Below are 12,117 nucleotides of genomic sequence, written 5' to 3' on the forward strand. Positions count from 1 at the left end.
GCCCCCGCGAAAGTTCTGATGATTTTGGTGTTGGTTGAATGTGCACTGTGAAAGAGGGCTGATGGTCTTGTTCGCCTTCTGGGCAGCTCTAGCAATAGATTTGGGCTGCACCTGCTTTTGGGGGGGTTTTTTCTCGGGTTTTAGTGAGTTGGATGTGGGGGGAACAGAGACATTTGAGATTGTCCGAGGTTTGGGAATTGGAGTAGGTTTAGGTGGTGGAGGGGGCAAGGGGGAGGGCTGAATTAAAGGAGCAAGGGAGGCGGCGTTAAGGCCTAGAGCCGGTTGGAAGCCAGCATTAGGGGCTAGTGCAGGTTGAATACCATCATTACTAACCTGGGGGGCACCCTCAGTGATATGGGGATATGTTGCTTCCAGCTGTTTTAGGCTAAGCGTGGCCAGGGATACTAAGGTCTTATCCATTTCAAGAAGGTGATTCTCAATACGTGACAGTCTGAGTTCAAAAGGTGACAATAGTTGTTTTAAAGTAACCCAGACTGTTTTGAGAAAGTCTTCATCGTCACCCGCCTTGTCCATATCCCTCCCTAGCTCATTTTTTCCTCCCCCTGTTAAGTTGTCGTCAGAAACAGCGAGGTTCTCTGGAGCAGGGGCAAGAGTGATGTTAGAATGGGTAAGTTCACTATCACCCCCTGTTGGCTGAATGAACGAATGTGATGTTTGTGTAAGCTCCCCTGTATTGGGCAGGGTTCTTCTGTGATTGAAAAACTGCTGCCTTGCTATTTTTGCTTTTTTGCGAGCGTAAGCAGATTTTGCATTATTTTTCTTTTTCAGGGGTGGGCGATCCAGATTTTTACTTTTTACTAAAGAAAAGGAAAAGGAAGGGGCAGGGGTGTCCGGCAGAGTGATAGAGGTTCCCTGCCCGGTAGGCACGTGACCCTCAGTAGGTTTAGAGGGCATGGAAGTGAAAATAAAAGTGGAGTCTAATGGGAGTGGAGAGGAAGGGGGGGGATGGTGAATGTCCGCGTGGGTTAACAGGGGAAGGGGGCGTGAGGCGTGTTGGGGAGATGCAGCAGACGCAATGTTTCCCAGAGAAGATTTTTTAGAGTTAGCAAAAGTTTGGGAAAGCCTGCGCGCAGCGTCTAGCTCAATTGAAACCCTCTTCTGCATTTTAGTGATTTCGGCGTCTATTGCCAAGTTTGTTTTTACAAGAAAATCATCCAAGGTCCCCTTAGACTTGCTCAAACCCAGTGCAGTCTTACTGCGACTACCCCGAGTGCACATGATGGGTGGCAGTTATAGTTCCTGTAGAGTACTCACTAATCTCGAAGTCCAGGCACGGTGACAGTGACAGGAACCAAGGGGGGTGGGCCAGGCCAGTCCTCTTAGGCCTCGAACGGCCTCAAACGGTCCCGCCCTTGTCCCGGGCTTCTCCCGGCGCCCTCCCGCGCGCTCCCGCGCAGCGGGGAGGCTGTCTGACTTTTGTAGCTATTGGATTGGAGGCCGAGGAGGTGGGGCCGGCAGGGAGAGCAGCCCAGATGGAGACGGGCGCGCGTGGGCTCCTGGACCTTGGAGTCCCCACGCTACTAGCTCGCAGCCCTGCCGGTCAAATCCTGGGACACAAACACCCCTTGCAGCACTGGTCTGGCCGCTGCTGACCGCGAAGCGGGACCCGCGGAGCGGGTCCGGCGAGGCGTGGCGGCAGCAGCTGGCTCTAAGGGCTCCCGCTGGTGTACAACAATCCTTGGTCCGCTGGTGGCAGGTCGGTCAATGAGGCAATCCGGTGAGCTAAGGCGCGGGGCTTCTTTGAAGTGTTCAGGTGGGGGTGGGACCGGCAGGGAGAGCAGCCCAGATGGAGACGGGCGCGCGTGGGCTCCTGGACCTTGGAGTCCCCACGCTACTAGCTCGCAGCCCTGCCGGTCAAATCCTGGGACACAAACACCCCTTGCAGCACTGGTCTGGCCACTGCTGACCGCGAAGCGGGACCCGCGGAGCGGGTCCGGCGAGGCGTGGCGGCAGCAGCTGGCTCTAAGGGCTCCCGCTGGTGTACAACAATCCTTGGTCCGCTGGTGGCAGGTCGGTCAATGAGGCAATCCGGTGAGCTAAGGCGCGGGGCTTCTTTGAAGTGTTCAGGTGGGGGTGGGACCGGCAGGGAGAGCAGCCCAGATGGAGACGGGCGCGCGTGGGCTCCTGGACCTTGGAGTCCCCACGCTACTAGCTCGCAGCCCTGCCGGTCAAATCCTGGGACACAAACACCCCTTGCAGCACTGGTCTGGCCGCTGCTGACCGCGAAGCGGGACCCGCGGAGCGGGTCCGGCGAGGCGTGGCGGCAGCAGCTGGCTCTAAGGGCTCCCGCTGGTGTACAACAATCCTTGGTCCGCTGGTGGCAGGTCGGTCAATGAGGCAATCACTACAACTCCTATCTGACACTTGGGGCATATTTACAAGCCTCTATCGCCACAGGAACATCACTTTCAGTGACTTTACTAATCCTTTAATGAATCTTTGTGGTATGAAATGTAACCACTCTCTTTGTTCCTTGTGGAATCTAATATGCTTCACATTATTGAAATGTATTGAAATGTCATGTCTAGCGGCAGTCGGACCTAAAGATTCATCAATGAACCTCAATTTGCACCAGAATTTGCAGGAAGAAAAGCGCACATCACATTCAAAGATACACACCTCAAGGTGCATCACCTGGCTTCTTCGGAGCATCATCCAAACGCTTGCTCGAACAGATAAATTATTCCCAATTCTTACCCGGGCTTTCTCAGTTCAATAAATCAACTCATGTTGCCGACAAAACACTTTTCTTGCCCGTCGATTACCTGCCCGAAACTGTAGCACGTAGAAGCCTTATCCGGTGTCATTCTGGTGTCCAAAGTTTTGTAAAGTTGGCAAATGTGTTTTGTTATCTGCGTCAAAATAGTCTGCAGTATTTACAAGCGCTCAGAACTTGATACCGGGGACCCTTCGCGAGGGCGTGCCGCCCCGCCAGGCCTCGCAGGTAAGCAGTCTCTGCAACGGAAGCGGCCAAGACGGCCCCCTCCTCGCCAGAGTAACTGAATCCCCCAGTGTCTCTTTGTGTGGGTGTGTTTTTCTCGTGCGGTCTTTGATCTTCCCACGCTGTTTGCCCGGTCAGCCTAACTCAGACAGGGGTTAGTGACTGAGGTCAGGACCAGCAGACGAGCTCACTCCCGGCCCCCACCCCTTCAAAACCCTCCCATCCTGGGAGCTGACAGCCCCCGTCCCCTTCCCGCAGAGAATATCATTTTCCCGCAGCATGACGACTGTTGTGGCGCCTCTTCCCTCGGTCCGCTGTGAGGGGCGCAGCTAGGCCGCACGCGCTGTGATCTCCCGCCACTGCAGGAAGGCCGCGCCGGTGTCCAGGTGGAACCAGGCCTCGGACGTTTGAATGGCGGCGTGATAGCGCCCTGAAGGGCGCCAGATTGTGTGAAAGCGAGGACAGCCGTCTCAGAAGCAACTTGCTCAAACCAACTGTGTGGAAAGACCAGTTCCCCCTAAGGATGCCTAGAGCCGGACCAAATCTACTCTGCCTAGCGCCTTGAATCTTCTCCGAGGAACTACTTTCTTTTTTTAACATTGGAAAACCAGGGTGGAAACAGATCGACGTGTCGGTGGCGGGAAGCCATTTTTCACGTTTTTAGTGTCTTTCGCAAGATTTGAAGGCAGAGAGAAGACAGGGGTCTAAAAAGCAGTGACTTTCGACGATGGGTTCACGTGGGGCAGCGGTTGGGTCGGCAGGCATGTGGGCAGCATGCGGACTGGCATTGCTGATTGTCCTGGCAGAGGGGGCCAACCTGCGTCCAGTCAGAGTGAGCCACTTGGGAGTGTGCCCCAACCAGCTGAACCCCAACCTCTGGGTGGATGCCCAGAGCACGTGCGAAAGGGAGTGCAAGACCGACCAGGTGAGATACCACGCTTCTAGCTTCAGGCAGCATGTGGGCGCTATACAACTCTGCGGGCTGATTTACAAGAAAGTGAGGCATCTGTAGCGATGGGTCACTTTCCTTGCGCCACCCTGAGAAACCCTTGCGCCACCATGGATGCGCTGCATTTACAATACGGCGCACTATGGCACAAGAATTGACAGATACATCAGAAATTCTGGCGCATCTTTTGGGACAAAAGTCACGCATTGCTGGAGTTCTGTCACAAGCACAACGCAATTCCAGCAATGCATTTTGGGGCCTATTTCCATTACACTGCCTCACTCCTTACGCCAGGCGTAAGGTTTTGACGCAGAGGCATCCTAGAAACGGCGCAGTGAAATCTTGTAGAGTCACTTCTACGAGGCTTTGCTGCGTGTGAACGCCCACCTGCATACTTTATACCTCAGGTATAATGTGACGCAGGGCTTTACAACTTGACACATCTTCCTTGATGCGTCACGTTGTAAATTCGCGGCCTTTTCTATGGCAACGCCGCATCACAAAATTGACACAACGGGGGCGCAAAGGTGTGTCTCAAGGGGCTTGTAAATCTGCCCTGCATGCTTTTACAAGCTCATAAAAGTAGAGGTGACGGACCTGTGTATGCCACACCACACACTCACGGTTAATTGTATGTGCTGTGACGCCCACAGTTCGTGTTATTACTAAAGAAAATAATACACAAGAGAAAAAAGATGCATTATGCTTGCCCTGGTCTTGCACATACATACGTGTTTACTTTTTAATGCACTTTTCATTTTATTTACTTAGCTTTGCACTTAACTCTTCATGCATTCCAGGAAAGTCCATTACAAAAGATCACAAGGGAAATGTATGCTAGAATGATGAGAATCCCGGCTACATTTACATTCCTGTCAGAGCCCAGGTCCACCTCCGCTGCTAGTGTGTTTCTGCGGCCTCGCGCCTCCGAACTTTCCTTCCTCGGGGTCAGTCTCGCGCGAGCATCCTTTGTGGGCCACCGCGATTGGTACATTTAGTGGAGAGCTGCTGTTCTCTGGGTGACAAATCAGGTTTAAAGTAACAGTGATCTTAAAATGCTATTGCATTGCATAGCGCTTCTTATTCCTTACAAGGCGCCTAAATGCTTTTGCGAACACGTATCACGCTACTTCGTGCGAGTGACGTCGATGGTAGAGTGCCTGTCACGTGGGATGTTATGTATGGGAAGTGTACAATGTCATGTGTGAGGACTGAGGAATACAGCTGTGTTTCATTAATATTTTATTTATGCGCATATTTGAAGCGAACAAGACGGTGGAATAGGGCATAAACATTGGGCCGGCTTCAGATAAATTATGAGAGTATTTTGGCTTCGGTGGTAAACGTTTTGTTTTGGTGCGTTTATTGTAGACACTGCTTTGACCTTCTTACCTGTAGCCAGGGCACCTGAAATTATGCGGCAAAGGAGGACCAAAGTATGGAGGAAGGTGACTAAATTATGCGGCGAGAAATGGCAAATTATGCGGCGTAATGTGCCACATTTTAAATTCGCATCGCCTCATTATTTTTGCTTTTTTACATAAATGCACGAGGTCTGAGCAAAGGTTTTGCTTCATTAGCACCAGCTTGACACCCAAATACAGAAATAAACAACAGAAAGGTGACCAGTCAACCTCTGTGTGGAGGGCCTACCACGGCACCGCAACAAGTATTACTGCGTTTTTAGTAATTATTGATCCGTTTGAGCTACAAGTATTTTTTGGTGCTGAAATCTGTAGATTATACATCAGATGATGGATTCTTTGGAAAATGGAGCAAGTACATGACTATGCAAAAAAGCGTCACAGCTGTGAAATGGCATAATTCAAGTGGCCAATAGCTGTGGCTAAGCATGAACATAGAAGAAAGTGCGAGGAGAGACGAGGCCAAGCAGGGGATATACTGGTTCCATTTATTTTATGAGCACCTTTGCTTTTCTGGAATCTAGGAGGGAAGGAAAGGGAGTGGGCGACCATGGATGATTCATGGGTGGATAGACATGTGGGATGGATGAGAAGATACATGTTTAGGTGGTTGACTTTTTGAACAATGGATGGATAAGTGACTGAGTTTGGGAGGCTGGCGATGGGTGGATGAGGTTGCTTTTCGGGGACAATGGATGGATGGATTAATGAATGGATGGATAGCTGGCTGTGTAGGGGGATGGACGAGGACATGGGTAGTGTTTGAAACAAACAGTGGGTGGATCTGGGCTGCCTGGATGGATGGATACATGTGTGGATGTTTGGGTGTTGAAACGATGGGCGGATGGGTGCGTGAGTTTGGAATAATGGTGGTGAGTGGGTGAGCTTGAAATTGCAGGACAATCGATGAATAGGTGAGCGGATGAACACATGGATGGGTGGACAGATTAGCTAGATGGTTGTTTCTGGGTTGCATGAATGCATAGATGCATGTATGGGTGGGTGTATCATTGTTAGAATGACAGCTAGGTGGATGGATGGGTGGGTTGAAGGGTGTGGGGTTAGGTACAATGGATGGATTTTCTTTCTTAACCACGGTGGTAGACTCATTGATTGCATGTGCACAGTTAAAGTGCACCCTTGCAACATGGCCTGAAGCAGTGCTCTCTCCCACCACACAGAGATGTATGTAGAGAAGCCAGCTGTACATGCTTCATTTCCACACACCATTACAGGGACAGTAGGGCACCCTCCCACATACACAGAAGAAAGTGCGCATTGAACACTGTGCCAAGCTTCCCTCACACACACTGAACAGCTGCAGCAGATGCATTAGCAGTGAACGCTTTTGCCACTCAAAGTGCGGTACCGCTCATACAACCGCAGCTTCATTACAGCACCCTGAAGCAGCCTAGGTGACATGTCAGCGCTTTATTAACGCCGTCACACTCACATGCACCGAACAGGAGGCTTCTGTGACTCACTGAATGACTGGTACATAGACCACTGCTGCATGGACTTCCCTCAACACACCATGGGTATCAGAAGTTAACCCCTGTAACTAGGCCCTTATGCCAGATCCTCCAGCATTGGAAGCAGAAGGGAAACTGGTCCTCACCCATTAATGCAGTGGGTTCCGCACAGGCAGGATAGGGGAGTACATTCAGGAAGCAGCAGTACAAGCTCCCTTCACACACAGAACCGATACCATACTGACAACTGCTGTGCAAACGCCCTTCATGCACAGGACAGGCACAAGAGAGACAGCTGCTGTGCAAACGCCCTTCATGCACAGGACAGGCACAAGAGAGACAGCTGCTGTGCAAACGCCCTTCATGCACAGGACACGCGCAAGAGAGGCAGCTGCTGTGCAAACGTCCTTCATGCACAGGACAGGCGCAGTAGCTACCTCTCTTGCGCCTGTCCTGTGCATGAAGGACGTTTGTACAGCAGCTGCCTCTCTTGCGCGTGTCCTGTGCATGAAGGACAGGCGCAAGAGAGGCAGCTGCTGTGCAAACGTCCTTCATGCACAGGACAGGCGCAAGAGAGGCAGCTGCTGTACAAAGGTTCTTCATGCACAGGACAGGCGCAAGAGAGGCAGCTGCTGTGCAAACGTCCTTCATGCACAGGACAGGCGCAAGAGAGGCAGCTGCTGTGCAAACGTCCTTCATGCACAGGACACGCGCAAGAGAGGCAGCTGATGTACAAACGTCCTTCATGCACAGGATAGGCGCAAGAGAGGCAGCTGCTGTGCAAACATCCTTCATGCACAGGACAGGCGCAAGAGAGGCAGCTGCTGTGCAAACGTCCTTCATGCACAGGACAGGCGCAAGAGAGGCAGCTGCTGTGCAAACGTTCTTCATGCACAAGACAGACGCAAGAGAGGCGGCTGCTGTGCAAACATCCTTCATGCACAGGACAGGTGCAAGAAAGGCAGCTGCTGTGCAAACGTCCTTCATGCACTGGACACGCGCAAGAGAGGAAGCTGCTTTGCAAACGTTCTTCACCTTCATGCACAGGACAGGCGCAAGAGAGGCAGCTGCTGTACAAACGTCCTTCATGCACAGGATAGGCACAAGAGAGGCAGCTGCTGTACAAACGTCCTTCATGCTCAGGACAGGCGCAAGAGAAGCAGCTACTGTGCAAACGTCCTTCATGCACCGGACAGGCGCAAGAGAGGCAGCTGCTGTACAAACGTCCTTCATGCACAGGACAGGCATAAGAGAGGCAGCTGCTGTGCAAAGTCCTTCACGCACAGGACAGGCGCAAGAGAGGCAGCTGCTGTACAAAGGTCCTTCATGCACAGGACAGGCGCAAGAGAGGCAGCGGCTGTACAAACGTCCTTCATGCACAGGACAGGCGTAAGAGAGGCAGCTGCTGTGCAAACGTCCTTCATGCACAGGACAGGCGCAAGAGAGGCAGCTGCTGTACAAAGGTCCTTCATGTACAGGACAGGCGCAAGAGAGGCAGCTGCTGTACAAAGGTCCTTCATGCACAGGACAGGCGCAAGAAAGGCAGCTGCTGTGCAAACGTCCTTCATGCACAGGACAGGCGCAAGAAAGGCAGCTGCTGTGCAAACGTTCTTCACCTTCATGCACAGGACAGGCGCAAGAGAGGCAGCTGCTGTGCAAACGTCCTACATGCACAGGACAGGCGCAGGAGAGGCAGCTGCTGTACAAACGTCCTTCATGCACAGGATAGGTGCAAGAGAGGCAGTTGCTGTGCAAACGTCCTTCATGCACAGGATAGGAGCAAGAGAGGCAGATGCTGTGCAAACGTCCTTCATGCACAGGACATGCGCAAGAGAGGCAGCTGCTGTGCAAACGTCCTTCATGCACAGGACACGCGCAAGAGAGGCAGCTGCTGTACAAACGTCCTTCATGCACAGGATAGGCGCAAGAGAGGCAGCTGCTGTGCAAACGTCCTTCATGCACAGGACAGGCGCAAGAGAGGCAGCTGCTGTGCAAACGTCCTTCATGCACAGGACACGCGCAAGAGAGGCAGCTGCTGTACAAACGTCCTTCATGCACAGGACAGGCGCAAGAGAGGCAGCTGCTGTGCGAATGCCCTTCATGCACAGGACAGGCACAAGAGAGGCAGCTTCTGTGCAAATGTCCTTCATGCACAGGACAGGCGCAAGAGAGGCAGCTGCTGTGCAAACGTCCTTCATGCACAGGACACACGCAAGAGAGGCAGCTGCTGTGCAAACGTCCTTCATGCACAGGACACGCGCAGGAGAGGCAGCTGCTGTACAAACGTCCTTCATGCACAGGACAGGCGCAAGAGAGGCAGCTGCTGTGCAAATGTCCTTCATGCACAGGACAGGCACAAGAGAGGCAGCTGCTGGACAAACGTCCTTCATGCACAGGACACGCGCAAGAGAGGCAGCTGCTGTACAAACGTCCTTCATGCACAGGACAGGCGCAAGAGAGGCAGCTGCTGTGCAAACGTCCTTCATGCACAGGACACACGCAAGAGAGGCAGCTGCTGTGCAAACGTCCTTCATGCACAGGACACGCGCAAGAGAGGCAGCTGCTGTTCAAACGTCCTTCATGCACAGGACAGGCGCAAGAGAGGCAGTTGCTGTGCAAACGTCCTTCATGCACAGGACACGTGCAAGAGAGGCAGCTGCTGTGCAAACGTCCTTCATGCACAGGACAGGCGCAAGAGAGGCAACTGCTGTGCAAACGTCCTTCATGCACAGGACAGGCGCAAGAGAGGCAGCTGCTGTGCAAACGTCCTTCATGCACAGGACAGGCGCAAGAGAGGCAGCTGCTGTACAAACGTCCTTCATGCACAGGACAGGCGCTAGAGAGGCAGCTGCTGTGCAAATGTTCTTCATGCACAGGACAGGCGCAAGAGAGGCAGCTGCTTTGCAAACTTCCTTCATGCACAGGACAGGCGCAAGAAAGGCAGTTGCTGAGCAAACGTTCTTCACCTTCATGCACAGGACAGGCGCAAGAGAGGCAGCTGCTGTGCAAACGTCCTTCGTGCACAGGACAGGCGCAAGAGAGGCAGCTGCTGTACAAACGTCCTTCATGCACAGGACAGGCGCAAGAGAGGCAGCTGCTGTGCAAACGTCCTTCATGCACAGGACCGGCGCAAGAGAGACAGCTGCTGTGCAAACGTCCTTCATGCACAGGACAGGCGCAAGAGAGGCAGCTGCTGTAGAAACGTCCTTCATGCACAGGACAGGCGCAAGAGAGGCAGCTGCTGTGCAAACGTCCTTCATGCACAGGACAGGCGCAAGAAAGGCAGCTGCTGTGCAAACGTTCTTCACCTTCATGCACAGGACAGGCGCAAGAGAGGCGGCTGCTGTGCAAACGTCCTTCATGCACAGGACAGGCGCAAGAGAGGCAGCTGCTGTACAAAGGTCCTTCATGCACCGGACAGGCGCAAGAAAGGCAGCTGCTGTGCAAACGTTCTTCACCTTCATGCACAGGACAGGCGCAAGAGAGGCGGCTGCTGTGCAAACGTCCTTCATGCACAGGACAGGCGCAAGAGAGGCAGCTGCTGTGCAAACGTCCTTCATGCACAGGACAGGCGCAAGAGAGGCAGCTGCTGTACAAACGTCTTTCATGCACAGAACAGACGCAAGAAAGGCAGCTGCTGTGCAAACTTTCTTCATGCACAGGATAGGCGCAAGAGAGGCAGCTGCTGTACAAACGTCCTTCATGCACAGAACAGGCGCAAGAAAGGCAGCTGCTGTGCAAACGTTCTTCATGCACAGGACAGGCGCAAGAGAGGCAGCTGCTGTGCAAACGTTCTTCATCTTCATGCACAGGACATGCGCAAGAAAGGCAGCTGCTGGGCAAACGTCCTTCATACACCGGACAGGCGCAAGAGAGGCAGCTGCTGTGCAAATGTTCTTCATTCACAGGACAGGCGCAAGAGAGGCTGCTGCTGTGCAAACGTTCTTCATACACAGGACAGGCGCAAGAGAGACAGCTGCTGTGCAAATGTTCTTCATGCACATGCATTTAATCTCTCTGCTTAGGTGGTTTTTCTTTTTCCTTCTCTTTCGGGGTCTGTTTTTACTTGTTATGTTGATCTTACACTGTAAGTTGCCTGTGGAAAGCGCCGGGACACTCTTTTAGAGTAGCCGAGCGCTATAAAAATGCACTATAACATAACATAACATAACAGGCGCAAGAGAGGCAGCTGCTGTGCAAACGTTCTTCATACACAGGACAGGCGCAAGAGAGACAGCTGCTGTGCAAATGTTCTTCATGCACAGGACAGACGCAAGAGAGGCAGCTGCTGTGCAAACGTTCTTCATACACAGGACAGGCGCAAGAGAGACAGCTGCTGTGAAAACGTTCTTTATGCACAGGACAGGCGCAAGAGAGGCAGCTGCTGTGCAAACGTCCTTCATGCTCAGGACAGGCTTAAGAAAGGCAGCTGCTGTGCAAACGTTCTTCATACACAGGACAGGCGCAAGAGAGACAGCTGCTGTACAAACGTCCTTCATGCACAGGACAGGCGCAAGAGATGCAGCTGCTGTACAAACGTCCTTCATGCACAGGACAGGCATAAGAGAGGCAGCTGCTGTGCAAAGTCCTTCACGCACAGGACAGGCGCAAGAGAGGCAGCTGCTGTACAAAGGTCCTTCATGCACAGGACAGGCGCAAGAGAGGCAGCGGCTGTACAAACGTCCTTCATGCACAGGACAGGCGTAAGAGAGGCAGCTGCTGTGCAAACGTCCTTCATGCACAGGACAGGCGCTAGAGAGGCAGCTGCTGTGCAAATGTTCTTCATGCACAGGACAGGCGCAAGAGAGGCAGCTGCTTTGCAAACTTCCTTCATGCACAGGACAGGCGCAAGAAAGGCAGTTGCTGAGCAAACGTTCTTCACCTTCATGCACAGGACAGGCGCAAGAGAGGCAGCTGCTGTGCAAACGTCCTTCGTGCACAGGACAGGCGCAAGAGAGGCAGCTGCTGTACAAACGTCCTTCATGCACAGGACAGGCGCAAGAGAGGCAGCTGCTGTGCAAACGTCCTTCATGCACAGGACCGGCGCAAGAGAGACAGCTGCTGTGCAAACGTCCTTCATGCACAGGACAGGCGCAAGAGAGGCAGCTGCTGTAGAAACGTCCTTCATGCACAGGACAGGCGCAAGAGAGGCAGCTGCTGTGCAAACGTCCTTCATGCACAGGACAGGCGCAAGAAAGGCAGCTGCTGTGCAAACGTTCTTCACCTTCATGCACAGGACAGGCGCAAGAGAGGCGGCTGCTGTGCAAACGTCCTTCATGCACAGGACAGGCGCAAGAGAGGCAGCTGCTG

The 12,117-nt window shown here is 53.0% G+C and overlaps 1 protein-coding gene across 1 annotated transcript in view; it reads left to right on the plus strand.

Annotated features, from left to right (window-relative positions):
* The first annotated feature begins 3,555 nt into the window (after window positions 1–3,555).
* Window positions 3,556–12,117, plus strand: part of WFIKKN1 (WAP, follistatin/kazal, immunoglobulin, kunitz and netrin domain containing 1) — a 116,683-nt gene continuing 108,121 nt past the window's right edge. The window contains exon 1 of the mRNA XM_086939631.1: window positions 3,556–3,887. Coding sequence (XP_086795757.1) covers window positions 3,690–3,887 — 198 coding nt within the window. The 5' untranslated portion in view covers window positions 3,556–3,689. The remainder of the gene's footprint in view (window positions 3,888–12,117) is intronic.

The sequence above is a fragment of the Lissotriton vulgaris genome, chromosome 10 (assembly GCF_964263255.1).
Source record: "Lissotriton vulgaris chromosome 10, aLisVul1.2, whole genome shotgun sequence".
In the NCBI taxonomy this organism is placed as follows: domain Eukaryota; kingdom Metazoa; phylum Chordata; class Amphibia; order Caudata; family Salamandridae; genus Lissotriton; species Lissotriton vulgaris.